Source organism: Triticum dicoccoides, chromosome 5B (genome assembly GCF_002162155.2).
Source record: "Triticum dicoccoides isolate Atlit2015 ecotype Zavitan chromosome 5B, WEW_v2.0, whole genome shotgun sequence".
In the NCBI taxonomy this organism is placed as follows: domain Eukaryota; kingdom Viridiplantae; phylum Streptophyta; class Magnoliopsida; order Poales; family Poaceae; genus Triticum; species Triticum dicoccoides.
The window spans coordinates 680614988-680632913 of record NC_041389.1 but is presented as its reverse complement, the minus strand read 5'-3'; the positions used below and the strand labels follow the sequence as shown (position 1 = coordinate 680632913).

The 17926-nt window shown below is 41.5% G+C and overlaps 2 protein-coding genes across 2 annotated transcripts; one reads left to right on the top strand and one right to left on the bottom strand.

The window, feature by feature from the left end:
* LOC119312583 (mitochondrial import inner membrane translocase subunit TIM10-like) lies at window positions 1-2508 on the top strand. The gene is made up of 6 exons (XM_037588317.1): window positions 1-79; window positions 178-239; window positions 357-409; window positions 1482-1520; window positions 1832-1901; window positions 2139-2508. Exons 2-6 carry the CDS (start codon window positions 195-197, stop codon window positions 2187-2189), a joined length of 258 nt encoding a protein of 85 aa, XP_037444214.1. The 5' UTR covers window positions 1-79; window positions 178-194; the 3' UTR covers window positions 2190-2508.
* A 1286-nt stretch (window positions 2509-3794) lies between these two features.
* LOC119312582 (serine/threonine-protein kinase BSK5-like) lies at window positions 3795-8569 on the bottom strand. The gene is made up of 10 exons (XM_037588316.1): window positions 8272-8569; window positions 7734-7960; window positions 7487-7622; window positions 6703-6836; window positions 6496-6601; window positions 6298-6383; window positions 6019-6207; window positions 4866-5033; window positions 4584-4697; window positions 3795-4357 (listed from the first exon to the last, which is right to left on the bottom strand). Exons 1-10 carry the CDS (start codon window positions 8336-8338, stop codon window positions 4112-4114), a joined length of 1473 nt encoding a protein of 490 aa, XP_037444213.1. The 5' UTR covers window positions 8339-8569; the 3' UTR covers window positions 3795-4111.
* Between the last annotated feature and the right edge of the window lie 9357 nt (window positions 8570-17926).

The window sequence follows — 17926 nt, the reverse complement described above, 5'->3', positions numbered from 1 at the left end:
GCGACCGCGGCATCTCGACCACCGCCGCCGCCGCCGCCGAGCTCGCGAGATCTCCGGCCTCCTCCGGTCTTCCTTCCCGGTAAGAGACGCATCTCGCTCCCCGTCTCTCTCCCCCCGTGCCTTCCCCGGACGATTCCCTTGCTTAGATCGGTGCGCTCGGCGATTCTGTCTGTGCAGGCTGAGGCGTCGCGACAATGGCTGGCCCCAAGGACGTGCGGAGCGAGCTGGAGAAGGAGATGGTACACGCGCCCATCTTTGCTACCGGATTTTTCAAGTTTTTTTTGTGTGTGTGCGCCATCCTCTTCGATTTCGAGTTTGTGATGAGGTTAATTGACGGCGGTGGTTGCGCGATGCAGATGTTCGGGATGGCCGAGAAGGAGATGGAGTACCGGGTCGAGCTTTTCAACCGGTGAGTGATTCGCCTGTTAGCTGCTTTAACAGGCTGTACCACCACCTGGGTGGGGCTTGTCAGATCAGATCACTGGTTGATGCAATGAGGTTACTTATGTAGTCTGAAGTAGTAATTGCTTGCACTTGTCGTGGCGTTGCAGACGGATGAGTAGCCTAAATTAATTTGACAATTATAAGCCTGGTGTTTAATGTTTTTACCGCTTCAGTGATTTCCTTGGGAACTCTTTCTCCTTCAGCTATGACAAGTGGTTGCCATGCTCTGCACCGGCAACTCTGAATAGAACTGCTTGATTGATCCGGGAACAATGACACTGTTGAACCGCTTAATAGAATGGTCTTCCCTGAACCCGCAAATAATGTGTGTGCACTGATGTTACTCTACTCTTAATTGCATAATGTAGTTTCACAGTTATAAGCCTGTTGTTTATGTGCCAAAATCTATGAATAGAGCTGTTTGATGAGCTGAGGATAATGACATCGTCGAACTGCCTAATAGAATGATCTTCCATGAAGCTGCAAACAATGTGTGTGTGATGCTTGTTAATGTACTCCAATATACCACCTACTTTGATCAGAATAATAGATAACATCAGCTAAGTTAGTGATGTTAGCATGCTATTACTTGAAAACACCAAGATGCCCTGTACCTTGCTTTTAGTAGACACTCACTTGTTCTCATTATTCCTTCGTAATCTGAACTAGATTAACGATGACAAGAGAGAATTTTGTGTTTCATTTGTGTGTTCCAAATCCGCTTGCATAGGCAGTGTCTTATGAAATGTCTGACATTATTATCGGGATGAACAAATACTCCCTCCGTACGGAAATACTTGTCATCAAAATGGATAAAAGACGATGTATTTAGACGTATTTTAGTTTGAGATACATCACCTTTTATCCATTTTGATGACAAGTATTTTCGGACGGAGGGAGTATTTAGCAACCACGCCATGGTGTATCATCCACTCTGTACACTTTTTGCTCAGAGATAATTAGATTGTGCCACATTATTTCTGTATCCTTTTTTATTGTACACATGTTGATGATGTGTGCCAAAATTTCTTATGCAGGCTTACACATGTCTGTTTTGAGAAGTGCATTGAGAAAAGGTACTTGGTCTTTCTATCTCTTGCCATTATTTCGACACATCATTACTTAGTTCTGGGTTGCTTTGTTGATTTTCTGTTTATACTTGAATAAAATGAGCAACCAAAATATTGCAGTTATATTTTTTCATGTGCTAAGATAATGCAAAAATTCACCATGGCTCAGCTAAGGTGGTTAAAATAGTCAATTGGCGTATAACTTTCCATCAATCGTCTCTTTTAGTTGTAACCCATTGGTTAACAGCCACAAGAAAGATTTATCCTCTGTTGAATTTAACAGTGGCCTTTTCCTGTGATTTGTTCTGTTTCAACAGGCATAAAGAAGGTGAACTCAATATGGGAGAGAACAGTTGCATTGATCGGTGTGTTTCAAAGTACTGGCAGGCAAGTTCACTTATGTGGTTTTTGTAGAAAGTAATAATAATAGCACTGCCTCATTACTGCTTTGGGCAAGAAAACACTATTTCCTTGCTTTAAATATCTCAGAGAAGATGCATTTTTTGCCATGATAGTTTTGATGTGGAACTACTGCTAGTCACCTCAGGGGTGTGCCATGCATTTGCAATTTCATATTCCTTGATACATTGCCAAACCCCTCATGCTGGCTATACTTCTTTCCAGGTGACTAACATTGTCGGCGGAATGCTCGGGACTCAGCAGACCCCGATGTGAGCGCTCTGAGAAGCAGTAGTCGCATTTTCTGTAGCAGGATACCGTCGCCATGTTTCTCCTCCGTTTTTGTTTTGGAATGTTCGCCGTTTCGCTAAGTAAAAGCATGAGTGACTGACTAATTCATATATACTGTTCAAAAGGGAACCTCCCAGCGCGTCGTGCTTTCCAGTGGTGTACCGTGTCACTGAATCATGGGCAGAGGCGCATGCCTGTAATAATTTGGTACAGCTCGATAGATTTTGTTGCCGAAGCTTCTCCTTTCATGGTTATGATTGTGCCTGTGTGGCTATGTCTGAATGTCTGCTGGCAAGGGTTCTTATTTATTTTGGCTCCTTTTGCTAACTCAACCGAAAGACCTGTACCCCTGTATCAAACTATACGACTTTTTTTATACTCCTTTGTATAAAAAAGTCCTATATTTTGATATGGATGTAGTATATTCTTGGGCATACATGAGTACTTGCTACAGTTGAATACTCTCCCATCCAAATTAGTTGTCGCTCAAATGGATGTATCAAGGAAGTAGATTTCTTTTTTCTCAAAAGGATATATCTAGCACTGTATGTCTAGATGCGGATAATATGGATAAGATGGAGTAGCTAAATTGAACAGAAAAAAAATGCCGCTGACAGAACCGTCATATCAATTTTTATATATTCTTGGTACAAAGGCCATCGCGATACAACTTTTGCAAGAAGAGAAGCTGGAAGCCAACAATGACAATGAAAAAGGCCCAAAAAATGTTGTAGCTTGTCATTATTAAAACAAATCCTCCAATATATCATGTCCTTAACAATAAAGACAAATGATGATCGCACTTTGTGTGCAGACCACAAATGGTCATGTTCTCAGCTGAAAAAAACATCAGAAGGTTCATAAACCCTGAGTGCACATGTGTGTGTCTGTGTGTGCCGCAAAAGCTTTGTGTGCAGACCACAGAGGCGAATGATTATAGTACTTTGTGTACAGGCCACAAATGGTTCTCAGTTTAAATCTTTTTGCGATTTTTTAAAAATAAGTTCAAAAACCCTGAATGTTCACAAATGGTTTGTGTGCACATGAATGAGTGTGTGTTCCGCAAAAGCTTTGCGTGCAGACCACAAAGGCGAATGAGACACTACATTGTGTACAGGCCACAAATGGTTTTCAGTTTAAATCTTTTTGTGATTTTTTTTTTCAAAATAAGTTCAAAAACACTGAATGAGTAACATTTGTACAAGTGTCCCACATCTGCTTTTGAAGAAGCAACCCCATTTCAAATTCACACAAAAACAACTGCTCGAACCTGTTCAAAATCGCTTCAAAAACCTGAAGTATATGCTAGCTGAATTTTCAACAATGAGAAGGTCAGTTTTTTTTGGTGAATTTTCAACAATGAGAAGGTCAGTTAGTTCTAGCACAGGATGCGATCTTCAATCCCCTATCCTAGCACCAAAATATGGACCACACACTTGCGCAGCTACACGCATAGCAGATCATATGTAATGCAAGCAGAGAGGAGACGCCTGATGAATTTGGAGACGGCTATCTTGGAAGCCCAGTTCGAAGTTTTGAAACGCCAGATAAATTTGGAGACACCAGTAGTACTCTTTGGAGTTCTGTATATACATGAATTTAGAGAGACATAAGACTACAATAAGGTCAAATTTACAATCTCAAATCCACGGAACGCTATCGCCCATATTTTTTTTTACTTATACGGATATATCGGAGAGAGTAATAACTGCCAGCCTAGGAGTTTGCTGTAAAAACCACTGAAGGAGAGACTCCAATTCAAGTTAGGGGAGGCCAAAAAACAACCCTACTGCCACTGGTTGCGAAGCAATGCATATCTGGTTGGACCGACGACACCCAAAAGCGCAGGCGACCTAGGTACAGAAGAGAGGAGGAGGCGTCATCGCAGGCAGCGGCTCTATACAGTCCTAGTTCCTACCGGTTCTCTGGGCTTCCAAGGAGGCGGCTATCCTTAGCTTCTCGTGGCCGTCGAGCTCCATGCCGAGCCCGATGAGCGCCATCCCTTGCAGGTAGTGCGCCGTCGGCCACTCAGGTGATATCCCCTCTGCTCTCCTTGCGTCCTCCAGGGCATCCTCCATCCTGCCAAGCACCACGTTCGCGAAGCCTCGCCGCACTAGCATGGTCGGGGACTCCATTGCACCGGTGTCGATAAACTGCAAAATGTCCACAGCTCAAAAGTGTAAATCGCACGCTTAACACTGTCTCTAAGCTACTGTGTTAAATCGGCTTTGGATCAATTCATATTTCCATGTTATGCAACAAAAGAACTGTTATATTGGGAATTAGGCTTGAAATGAACAATGCAGATGCAGCACATCATCACATCTCAGTTTAACATGCCCACAGTCATTCCCAAGACATGATAATTTAAAAACATACCCTTGAGTAACACTCCAGCACAGTGGTAAAATCTTTGGATTGAAAAGCATCGTCTCCATTCTTCTTGACCTGAATACTCTCAGATGGTTGGCCAGGCCACGAGCTTAAAGACACCTGCAAGTTCCAAACATTCAAAAGTCATATGTACTCACTGTTATCAGTTAAAGCAATACATAAAAAGAACAAAGGTGACAAAAACTAAATGGTCCCAACTATCTTGTTTGGTGTATTTTTAGATTTTGCACTCTGGGCAAAGTCATATGTACTGCCAAGTACTCTTACCTTAAAGCTTGCTGTCTCATCCTCATCATATCCCTCATTTTCCAGTAACTCATGCACCTGCTCAAGGTCCGCTGTCGCATAAGCTTTCTCAGTAGCAGAAAATGAAACTTGCTCTGCATTCTCCTTGACAGCGTCCTGTGAGATGCCCAGTAAAGTATGTGAAGGAGCCTGCAACAAAGATTTAGTTAGAACTATTTAAGCAGGCAAAGGTGCATAACTTTTGTCTAAACGCAATAAAGTTACATAAGTGATATGAGAGAGTGAATCCGTCCATATACTTCAGAGCAGGCAAACTACATAATTTGTTATAAGCAAAACAAAGCTGCATATATGTTTTGACAGAATAAGTCCGTCTACTACAAAGTGTATGTAACACAAAACATTGCTGTTCAGGAGAGGGTGGCTGGACCCCAAGCAACAGGGCGGTATGTGCTGTTCGGGCTAAGCAAAGTATCTTCCAGATCAGAAATACGAGAAGCTATAAATCAATTATTGAACAGTGGATACATATGGCATTGGCCCATGTCAGGCTGGAAAGAGATATGACCTGCTGGGTCAATGACATTCTAAGTGGCCCATATGATGCTTGGCAACCATTTATTGTAGCATACCAGCCCAGGTGTAGTTTGTTGAGTGCTAAGGAATTAATAAAGTGCCAATTATACAAAGTCCCAACTTTTTTTGCATGCTAATAATGTTCATAATCACACATCTGTCCTATGCAGTTTTGACTATTGCTAACACAGTCTCTGCAAACAGGTGCAAATTGTGATGAGTATGTGCAACCAAGATCACTGATATTTGTGTATAACAGTCAATTTAAGTGTGAAATTGAGTAATTTATTTAGCTTCGCTTTATTGACACCAAGAAATCTATGGAAACAAAACTGCATATATGGTTTGACAGGGTAAGTCCATTTATACACTACAGAGACCAGAGCAGTGTGATTGTTCTCAGATAACATTAGAAAGAAAGCAATGATAGTTCTGTTGCACTGAAGACAATAAGCAATTTCCTTGCAAAATAACATTGTACTGGTTGGAATTTGCAGCTTAACAGCTAGTTGGTGAGGATTGTGTTATTGCTGGAACCTTTCAATATTATAGAACACCAATAAATCTATTGAAAATTATCAGTAGGATGGAACATTACAGAAGCGTCCTTTTGAAGGCTTGCAAGAGCAGACACTACTGCTTTCAGGTTTGGCCGGTCGCGAGCTTCATATTGCAAGCAGCGTGATGCTAACCGCACCATTTCTGTTCCATCAGAACTGGAGACGTGACCATCCAAGCAAGAATCCATGAGCACGGTGATGTTCCTTCCTCTGATAAGGTCAAGCGCCTACAAATCAGAGATAAGTCAATCATTTACTTGGATAAAGTTGATGGTCAACAATGTCAATGCACAAATTTCAACATGATTTCCACTTACATGGCTTGGTGGAATGTGCTTCCCACTTAGGAGGTCAAGCAAGATGGTACCGAAGCTGTAGACCACACTCTCAGGGATTACTCTACCTGCACAGCATAAGCGGATGAATTTCAGCCTCTAATCAGAAGCAAACATGACAAATTTTATGAAATACGTTCATGTTCACTGAATCACTTGTGTATGTATGACACACTTTACCTGTCTTAAGGTACTCAGGAGGTGTGAAAGCCAAATTAGTACTGTAGCTTTTCCCATCTCTGCTGTTCTTCATCAAACCAAAACATGACAACCTAGGATTGCCATCCTGTAATTCACCGAGCAGAAACCAAAAGCATATTAGATATCTTGACTGTGATGATCCCAGCTAGGAAGCAAAGCAGCTAAGGAGAACAAGTACTGACTCACCACATCAAAGAGGACCCTGTATGCATGCAGGTCATGGTAGAGAGCCCTCCCTTTGAGGGTGCAGTATTCCAGTGCTTGGGCCACATAGAGTGCAGCTCGCACCCTCATTGCCCAGCTCAATGGTTTGGTCTCCCCTGAGAAGGATAACAACCATGAGCGCAAAATGGAATACCGTGTTCAAAATAGCAGTTCTTAAGGAAAACAATTAATGCTAAATGCCCTGAACACATTTCACATGTGAACCAAAATTAAATGCCCTGAACACATTTCGCCTGTGAACCAAAACATAAATGGTCCTATCATAGGTACTTTGCCAAGGATAAACATGTGAGAACCAAAACAAATGTAGCAAGTAAGTCCATGCCATCGTGCAATAATCACATTCATGAATCATTAATTGCACATTCTATAAACTACTCTTGCATATAAAGGCATAACTAATCACCTGTGCTGATTTCCGGTTAGTCTAACATAACAAGAGTAGGACTGTACCCAAACAATTAGCAACAGGGTCTACTTAAGCTACCTGCATTACCATATACCAAATCTAGAGAAACAACAGTAAGCATAGAACACATTGTGATTGCATCCAGCACACTTGAACAAGCATAGACCACATTTGTGATTGCATACAACACACTTGGAACATGGAAAGAAGTGTGAAAAACATAAATTACCTACACTAGTAAATCAAATCCAGAAACAACACTAGCATGGACCACATTTGTTTTGTGATTGCACCCAACACACTTGGAACAAGGAAAGAAGTGAGTAACAGACATACAGTGGAAGAGATGCTTTGCCAAGGTATCATGCGGCATGAACTCAGCAACGAGCAGCCGCTCGCCGCCCTCGCAGCAGCAGCCGATGAGGTTGGACAGGCGACCGCTCCGCAGCAGCCCAACGGCCCTAGCCTCCTCCTGCGCGCACAGAAACGGAAGCAAAACTCAATCCAGACCCTGCAGCAGAGGCCAGTCGAACACTGCACACAAGGCGAGATGATCCAGCAAAGCAAAGCAAGGAGCACGAACCACGAACTGGCGCGCGTCGGGCCAGGCGGAGCGGCCGAAGCGCTTGATGGCGACGGTGGCGCCGGAGCTGAAGAGCGTGCCGCGGTAGACGACGTTGGGCGCCTTCTCGCCGTGCTCGGAGACGATGCGGTCCGTGGCGAAGCCGTCGGTGGCGGCGCGGAGCTCGTCGAGGCTGTACTCGGCGAACACCGGCACGCCGCTGCCGTCCTCCCCGGCGGCGCCGTTCTCTGCAGGGGCACGGAGACAAACAGGTGAGCGCGTGCGCGCGCGCGTCGGGATCAGCGGCGGATCGAGCCCCCCACCCACCGAACAGGAGGGAACAAGGCCAGCCAGCGAGGAATTGGCCAGGAGAAAAAGCGAGGAGACCAGGGCCCCCAAATGCGGGGCCGCGGCCGCCCTCCCCTCCGCCGGAAAACACGAAACGCGTCGGCGAGCACGGGGGGAGGAGAACGGCAGCCCGAATCCGAGGGCGAGCGGGGAGGGAGGGGAAGCGGCCAATGCGGGCGGGGGGAGCGGTTGGTGGGGCGGGTTTGCTTACCGAGGCGGGGCGATTTGAAGTGCGGCGGCCACCAGCAGGCGGAGAGCTTGGAGCAGCGAGCCCCCATGGACGCCGGCCGGCCCGCGCGCGCCTCCTCCGCCGCCTAGATCTCTCCCTCCCCCGCTGCGGCTGCTTCCTCCCCACTACCACCACCCCCTCCGCTTCGCTCGCTCGCTCGCTCTCTCGCCTCGCTGCTACTGGTAGGACTCGAATAGACCAAGACTATAATACTCGATGGGAGGGAGGAGAGGGGAGTGGCGTGTGTTGGGTGGGGGCTGGGGGGTGGGTTGTGGATCCAAGGAAGGTGGTGGGCTTTCCGCTCTCCTCCCCTGTTGTTCCTTCGCCGCCCCCTCCTCTCCCCCTTCCCCTTTTATATTGGCCCTGGCTGCCCCCATTCCTCATCTTCTGCCCGATGGATAGCCATCTGGGCCTTAATTCTGGTCATCTGGGTTTAAAATCGACCAGGTGTATGCCTCTCTCTCTAGAGAAATTTGAATTCGGTGGATCGGATTTGGTAAAATGCTTTGTACATTTTGTATGTATACATGATGTGCATTTTGTATATGTGGTGTGCAAATGAGTAGACACATAAGTAGTCTTTTAGGGCTTTATTTCGCTTTGTGTGGGGTTGAATCTTTTTTTGCGCGGAGCACCGATTTCACGCACCGAATACATGTGCGTTGCTGGTCCTACTGGTTGCTACTTAATTTAATTATCCGCTACAGAGTAATTGTCTTTACGAGCTTTTACACGCGCGGGCACCTGTCATATGCGGTATGTGCAAGCGTGCGTTGCAGAATCGAGCGAGCACGTGTGATGTTTAATCTGTCGAGTCAGTTAGATGTTTTCCAAGTTAGTTTTTGTGCTTGATGTTAATGTTCCCCACGGTATTGTGCCACTCATGTATGGACGCATCATGCTCTATACGATTGGATTATTCCCCATGGGGGAAAGTAGTTGAGCGTTATACTTTGTATTACTGAATCAAGTTTTATATATGATTTTATATATGCAATTGGTTTAATGGACTTTAGATGTTATTATATCAGATTTTATATATGCAATTCAAGTTTCATGTTATGCTGGAAGTAGCACCGAACGGTTACCAAATAAGGTAGTCCTTTGTTTTGAACGTTAAAGAGCACATAGGGGGCTTTTAAATTCTACATTCACATTACCTTTATACAAAAAAAACTTTTAACTCATGCAACAACATAACCGCTTGCTTTAACAAGATCCCACTAGCTTTCTTTTCAATGCCACTATATTTGCTAACTCTTAATAATTTGAAGTTTCACCTAATGAAATAGCTCACATGTTTGAAATACAACCATATATCAAAGGAATACTTCTTAGATTGTTTCAAAACTACCCCTCCGTCCAAAAATACTTGTCAGAGAAATGGATGTATCTAGACGTGTTTTATTTCTACATACATCCATTTTTATCCATTTCTCCCACAAGTATTTCCGGACGGAGGGAGTATTAAGTATTATGTTTTCAAAAATAAAATAAAGTGGGCCCACTAAAGCCCGATGTCCAAATCGTAACACTCTACAATGTTGCTTTTATGTATGAATATATGGCATATACTTTGATATTTAGGTAGTAATACATCAATCCTTACGTATTGGCCATAACACTTTTCTCAGAAAAAACATGTAATGTTATTGCGGATGTTATATCATCTTGCTATCAGAAGTAGTACTGCATTATTGCCTTAAAATGCCAACAATAATTCTGGTCTAATTTTTATTGTACCACCATACTTAGATACTAGGGGCTCTCCCCCTCGCTTGATGATGTAGGTAATATTTATAATTGAGTGTTAATGATGGTGGATAACTCTAACTTAGATATCAAAAATACTATTATATGTTGCCTTACATTGATATAGATTTAATGAGTAGTAATACAACATTGCCTTAGATAGTATAGGTTTAACGATTTGAGGTAGTGTTGCATTACTACCTCAAGATAGATATTAGTGCTAGGTCAAACCTAAAATGGGTTAGTATTGGAACAATGGTTAGTCCACCCTATTATCTGCCTTGTATTACACTATTTCCCATATTTTCTTTAGTATTGCCATCAATGTTGTTTTAGCTTGGAGTGTCTTCTTTCCCTCTTAATTAGGACAACTTGTCGATGGCCACTATGTCTTTGACCATATCTATTCAAGCATGATCACCTTGTTACTCACCAAAACACGTGGTTTCCCATAGTTGGGGCGATTTGAAGTGCAGCGGCCACCAGCAGGCGGAGAGCTTGGAGCAGCGAACCCCCATGGACGCCGGCCTGCCTGCGCGCGCCTCCTTCGCCGCCTAGATCTCCCTCCCCCCCCCTCGCTCCCCCACTGCAGCTGCTTCCTCCCTACTACCACCACCTCTGCTTCGGTCGCTCGCTCCCTCGCCTTGCTGCTACTGGTAGGGCTCGAATAGACCAAGACTATAATACTCAATGGGAGAGGAAGAGAGAGGAAGGATAGGGGAGTGGCGTGTTTGGGGTGGGGGTGGGAGCTAAGGGTGGATCCAAGGAAGGTGGTGGGCATTTCTCTCTCCTATTGGCTGTCTGAGTTGTTCCTTCGCCGCCCCCTCTTCTCCCCCCTTTTATATTGCCCCTCGCTCCCCCCGTTCCTCATCTCCTGCCCGATGGATAACCATTCAGGTCTTAACTCTGGTCTAATTTAAAAGTGCGTGCCTCTCTCTAACAAAATTTGAATTTGGTGGATCGGATTTGGTAAAATGTATTTTACATTTTTGTACGTACATGACGTGTATTCTGTATATGTAGTATGCAAATGAGTAGACATATAAGTAGTATTTTAGGGCTTTATTATGCTTTGTGTGGAGTCGAATCTTATTTTGTACGGAGCACCGATTTCACACACCGAATACATGGGTATTACTAGTCCTAGTGGTTGCTACTTAATTGTCCGCTACGGAGTAGTTGTCCTTACGAGCTTTTACACGCGAGGGAAGCTATTGTATGCGGTATGTGCAAGTGTGTGTTACATAATCAAGCGAGCATTGTGAAGTATGATCTGTCGAATCAGTTAGATGTTCTCCAAGTTAGTTATTGTACTCGATGTTAACGTTTCCCACAGTATCGGGTCACTCGTGCATGGACGCATCATGCTCTACTAAAAACACGGCTGAATTATTCCCCATGGTGGAAAATAGTTGAGTGTTATACTTTGTATTACCGAATCAAGTGAATATCAATATACATCATAGGATGGCAAAGAGCTCATGAATTTCACGGCACGCACGTACCATGCATCAACTGGTTTAATGGTCTCCTAACATTATTATATTAGAGACTACATATGGAGCAAAATGAGTGAATCTACACTCTAAAATATGTCTATATACATCTGTATGTGGTAGTCCATTTGAAATCTCTAAAAAGACAAATATTTAGGAACATATGGAGTATTATATATGCAACTGAAGTTTGATGTTATGCTGGAAATAGCACCAAATGATTATCAAATATTGTAGTCGTTTGTTTTGAACGTCGAAGAACAGGTAGGGGCTTTTAAATTCTACAATCACATCTTTGTACAAAAAAACTTTTAACTCATGCAATAACATAACCGCTTGCTTTAACAAGGCTCCAGTAGCTTTCTTTTCAATGCCACTATATTTGCGAAATCTTAATAATTTCAAGTTTCGCCTAATGAAATTGCTGAAATGTGTGAAATACATCTATATATCAAAGGAATAATTTTTTGATTGTTCAAAACTATTAAATAATATGTTTTCAATTCTTTTTTTAAAATGGGCCCACTGAAGCCCAATATCCAAATCGTAGCACTATGCAACGTTACTTTTATGTATGAATATATGGCATATACTCTGATATTTAGGTAGTAATACATCATTCCTTACGTATTGGCCATAACACTTTTCTCAGAATAACCATGTAATGTAATTGTGGATGATATATCATCTTGCTATATGTGGTAGTACGACATTATTACCTTAAAATGCCAACAATAATTCTAGTCTAATTTTTATTGTACCATAATACTTCGATACTAGGCCCCCTCCCCTGGGTTGATGATGTAGGTAATTTTTATAATTGAGTGTTAATGATGGCGGATAACTCTAATTTAGATATTCAAAAGTACTATTATATGTTGCCTTACATTGATATAGATTTAATGAGTAGTACTACAACATTGCCTTAGACAATGTAGGTTTAACGATTTAAGGTAGTGTTGCATTATTCCCTCATTTAGATAGATACCGGTGCTAGGTCAAACCTAAAATGGGTTAGTATTGGAAACAATGGTTAGTCCACAATATTATTTGCCTTGTATTACATTATTTCCCATATTTTCTTTAGTATCGCCATCAACGTTGTTTTAGTTTGGAGTGTTTTATTTCCCTCTTAATTAGTACAACTTGTCAATGGCCACTATGTCTTACCATATCTGGCCAAGCATGATCACCTTGTTACCCACCAAAATGTGGTTTCCCATAGTTGAGTTGATAGCACATGCCTTCGTTCGTATGCATATTTGGTACATGTGTTGGATAGTGTGTTATGTTACCGAATTGACTAATTGTTAGTTATTTTGACATTAGAGATTGGCTAGTGATTTTTCTAGAAATTTACTTTGCACATCACCATGGTGTCAATGACTATATATGAAATATGCATCGTTGAAGATAATGTGTGCATTCATATATTACATGAGAAGAAGCCAATCAATGTGCATCACGATAATATATTTTGGCACCGCATGTAGTGCATGGTAAGCGATATGGGAGAGGCATCATATCTCACACACGTCTTAGGTAAAAAAATGGATGATGTTTATCTGCAATGACCCATCTATTTAGTTGGATATCTAATCATTTGGGAATGCTACTTAATACCGAATTGACTAATTGTTAGTTAGTTTGACATTAGAGATTGGCTAGTGTTTTTTCTAGAAATTTACTCCGCACATCACCATGGTGTCAATGACTATATATGAAATATGCATCATTGAAGGTAATGTGTGCCTTCATATATTACAAGAGAAGAAGCCAATCAATGTGCATCACGATAATATATTTTGGCACCGCATGTAATGCATGATAAGCAATATGGGAGAGGCATCATATCTCACACACGTCTTAGGTAAAAAAACTGGATGACGTGTATCTGCAATGACCCATCTATTTAGTTGGATATATAATCATTTGGGAATGCATACTTAAGCTTCTGAAACCACTCATGTCATGATTGAATATAGAAAATGTGGTCATGCATTCTGGGAAACGTTCAATGTTAATATACAAAGTCGTAGTACGTTATTGCTAATGACAATAATGGTAGCTCTAAGTAGATATTCGAAGTAGTTCTATATTGTTGTTTAGATATCATCATCCCTCCAATTAAAGATAAGTCGGGAAAACCAGGTAAGTTAACTGTTGAGGATATCGTCTAAAGCCGGATTTAGATATGAACAATAGCTTTTGTTTTGATCAAATAGTAACCAACCAAGCTGTGTGTTCAAGAAGAATGTGCAGCACATGAAGAACATTTTGATATCACGATTTTTCTACATTAATTTCTTGTTTCCAATTGCGCGGGGATCAAAAATTCAATTTCTGAAGGTAGAGGGTACTCTATCTTAGATATTCTTAGTAGTAATACATTCCTTCCTAACTTTTGGACAATTTCCAGACACTTATGGAATTTCAGTTGCATGAGCTTGAGTAGTTAACTAGTAAAAACCGGCTCAAAAGGCTTTAGCAACCAAAGGTCTTCAAGAAGCATGGTGTCCGCACGTGCCCAGTATATTTTTTTGATAGAATCGTGCCCAGTATATTTCAACTAGGATTTACCTACCCTCCTCTAGGGATATGCAACATTGAGAGACGCGAGTCAGACTTAGCTTGTATAAGTCATTATCCATGATTGTGTATGCTTTTGACCGGTGAACGATTTTCTTAGCCTCGACCTGATCTTCAGGTAGTTCCTTCCAAAGTAGGTATGCAATGAATGGCAAAGTCCAATCGGGGTTGACCATTTGAATTCGGTGGATCCGATTTGGTAAAATATTGTACATTTTGCATGCACATGATGTGTATTTTGTATATGTATGTGCAAATGAGTAGACATATAGTAGTCCTTTAGAGCTTTACTATGCTTTGTGTGGGGAAATGGTTTTTTGAATCTTATTTTGCACGGAGCAATGATTATACACACCGAATACATGTGTGTTACTAGTCCTACTGGTTGATATTTAATTGTCCGCTACAGAGTATTTGTCTTTATGAGCTTCTACACGCGCGGGCAGCTGTCATATGCGTTATGTGCAAGTGTGCGTCACATAATCGAGCAAGCATGTGTAAAGTTTGATTTGTCGAATCAGTTAGATGTTTTCTAGGTTAGTTATTGTGCTTGATGTTAATATTTCCCACATATCGTGCCACTCGTGCATGAACGCATCATGCTCTATTAAAAATACAATTGGATTATTCCCCATGGGGGAAAATAGTTGAGTGTTATACTTTGTATTATCGAATCAAATGAATATCATTATACATCATAGGATGGCGAAGAGCTCATAAATTTCAGGATGCACGCGTGTTCCATGCATTAGTGAATAAATTGGTTTAATGGTCTTCTAACATTATTATATTAGATATTATATATGCAATTGAAGTTTGATGTTATGCTGGAAATAGCATCGGACGATTACCAAATAAGGTAGTCGTTTGTTTTGAACGTCAAAGAGCAGCTAGGGGGCTTTTAAATTCTACAAATCACATTATGTTTATAGAAAAAGGCTTTTAACTCATGCAAGAACATAACCGCTTGCTTTCACAAGGCGTCACTAGCTTTCTTTTTAATGCTACTATATTTGCCAAATCTTAATAATTTGAAGTTTCGCATAATGAAATTGCTCACATGTGTGAAATACATCTATATATAGAAGGAATAATTCTTAGATTGTTCAAAACTATTAAGTAATATGTTTTCAATTATTCTTTTAGAAAAATGGGCCCACGGAAGCCCAATATCCAAATCGTAGCACTATGCAATGTTGCTTTTATGTACGAATATATGGCCTATACTCTGATATTTAGGTAGTAATACATCATTCCTTATGGCCAAAACACTTTTCTCAGAATAAACATGTAATGTAATTGTGGATGATATATCATCTTGCTACCAGAGGTAGTGCTACAATATTGCCTTAGAATGCCAACAATAATACCGGTCTAATTTTTATTGTACCACCATACTTAGATAGAAGGTACCCCACCCCCCACCCTTGACTTGATGTTGTAGGCAATTCTCATAATTGATTGTTAATGATGGCGGGTAACTCTAGTTTAGATATTAAAAAGTAATATTATATGTTGCCTTACATAGATATAGATTTAATGAGTAGTACTACAACATTGCCTTACATAGTATAGATTTAGCGATTTCAGCAAGTGTTGTATCACTCCCTCATTTAGATAGATACCGGTGATAGGTCAAACCTAACATGGGTTAGTATTGGAAACAATGGTTAGTCCACAATATTATTTGCCTTGTATTACACTATTTCCCATATTTTCTTTAGTATTGCCATCAAGGTTGTTTTAGTTTGGAGTGTTTTATTTCCCTCTTAATTAGGACAACTTGTCAATGTCCACTATGTCTTGACCATATCTGGCCAATCATGATCACCTTGTTACCCACCAACATGTGGTTTCCCATAGTTTAGGTGATAACACATGCATTCATTCGTATGCATGTTTGGTACATGTGTTGGATAGTGTGTTATGTTACCAAATTGACTAATTGTTAGTTATTTTGACATTAGAGATTGGCTAGTGTTTTATAGAAATTTAATTTGCACATCACCATGGTGTAAATGACTATATATGAAATATGCATCATTGAAGATAATGTGTGCATTCATATATTACATGAGAAGAAGCCAATCAATGTGCATCACGATAATATATTTTGGCACTGCATATAATGCATGATAAGCGATATGGGAGAGGAATTATATCTCACACACGTCTTAGGTAAACAATTGGATGATGTGTATCTGCAAAGACCCATCTATTTAGTTGGATATTTAATCATTTGGGGATGTCTACTTGGGCTTCTAAAACTGAAAGTGCAACTAATCCCCGGGTGGTTTTGGTAATTCATAATAACATATAGCTCATTGAACTAATATCCATTCAACATTAATGTTTCAGAAAGTTCAATGATTGGTATGGCATGGACTAGAGATGTGGACCCCTCAAAATGCTAAGGACACATATTGATAAAGCTCAAGACTCTTCATTTTCATTTTAGTGATCATAGATCACATTGAGTCCATAGGAAAAGCCAATACTATTAAAAGGGGATGAGGTGTTGCTTAATGGCTTGCTTGCTCAGAATGCTTAGTGATTTGCTCCAAAAGACCTCAACCACTTTCTCATTTCCACATATGTCCTAAACCTAAGGTCAAACTCGGCCCCACCGATTTGATCTATCCGGCGCCACCGAGTTCACTTGACATGGCCATAGCCAGAAACCCTAATCAGTTCGGTCTCACCGATAGGGATCTTGGTCTCATCGAGATGGGATTGCAAACTCTTTGTTTCCCTTAGTAACATTTCGGTCTTACGATATGAGCGATCGGTCCCATCGAGTTCGCAGTGCAAACTCTATGTTTCCTTTTCATAACGTTTCGGTCTCACCGAAACGAGTGATCAGTCCCACCAAGTTTGCCTGACCAAAATATCTGTTTGCTTATTACTGAAATCGGTCTCACCGACACTAGTAGAAAACCCCCTATTAGTCCCGGTTGGTGAGGGCCTTTTGTCCCAGTTCTTGAACCGGGACTAAAGGGTCGTTACTAATGCCCTAGACCTTTAGTCCCGGTTCTAACACGAACCGGGACAGATGGGCCTCCACGTGGCCGGTGCGCCGAGCCCAGGCAGGAGGGCCTTTGGTCCCGGTTGGTGGCATCAACCGGGACCAAAAGGCATCCAAGCATCAGCATTTCGGTGGCCGGGGTTTATGTTTTTTTTGAAGGGGGGGGGGTTGGGGGTTTTGGGGGGTTAATTTAGGTGTTTCATATATTGTGTTAGCTAGCTAATTAATAGAGAGAAGTGTCCTCTATTATGTCCATGCTTGGTCGACGCTACGTACTATACATAGAGAGGCCCTCGACATGCTAGCTAGTAAGAAAATGAAGGGAACCATTAAGTACAGAAGTTCGTCATGCATACCGAGAGAAGTGATTGATCGACCTCTCCTTCTCCGAGAGATTGGTCGAACAACAAGTTTTCATATTATCTATCCGACGCTACTGGCTACATACATATACAATATGTAAGATCTCTTACAATCCGCTAGCAATTGAAATCAACTTCCACATGGTATTCTCCAGCTTTATTGATGACGTGGTCAAGAAAGAATCCCGCCAATTCCTCTTGAATTGCTTTCATGCGATCTTGTTCTAGGAGTTCATTCCGCATCTGCCACGTCTAATTTGAAGAAGGGGGTTAATTAATATATATATATATATATATGAATGAAACTCAACAGAAATGATGCTGTAATAAAATAAAATTGTGAATATTATTGCTTACGCACTTCATATTGTCTTTTAGAGTAGCCCTGCTTATTTTTCAAAGTCGCGTTGTAG

Coding starts and splice junctions, on each gene's coding strand:
- LOC119312583 (XM_037588317.1), top strand. CDS start 195: ATGGCTGGCCCCAAGGACGTGCGGAGCGAGCTGGAGAAGGAGATG. Junction 1,521..1,831: donor GAGAAGTGCATTGAGAAAAG/GTACTTGGTCTT, acceptor CTGTTTCAACAG/GCATAAAGAAGGTGAACTCA. Junction 1,902..2,138: donor GTGTTTCAAAGTACTGGCAG/GCAAGTTCACTT, acceptor ACTTCTTTCCAG/GTGACTAACATTGTCGGCGG.
- LOC119312582 (XM_037588316.1), bottom strand. CDS start 8,338: ATGGGGGCTCGCTGCTCCAAGCTCTCCGCCTGCTGGTGGCCGCCGCAC. Junction 5,034..6,018: donor GCCTTCAAAAGGACGCTTCT/GTAATGTTCCAT, acceptor TCTTTGTTGCAG/GCTCCTTCACATACTTTACT. Junction 4,698..4,865: donor ATGAGACAGCAAGCTTTAAG/GTAAGAGTACTT, acceptor TGGAACTTGCAG/GTGTCTTTAAGCTCGTGGCC.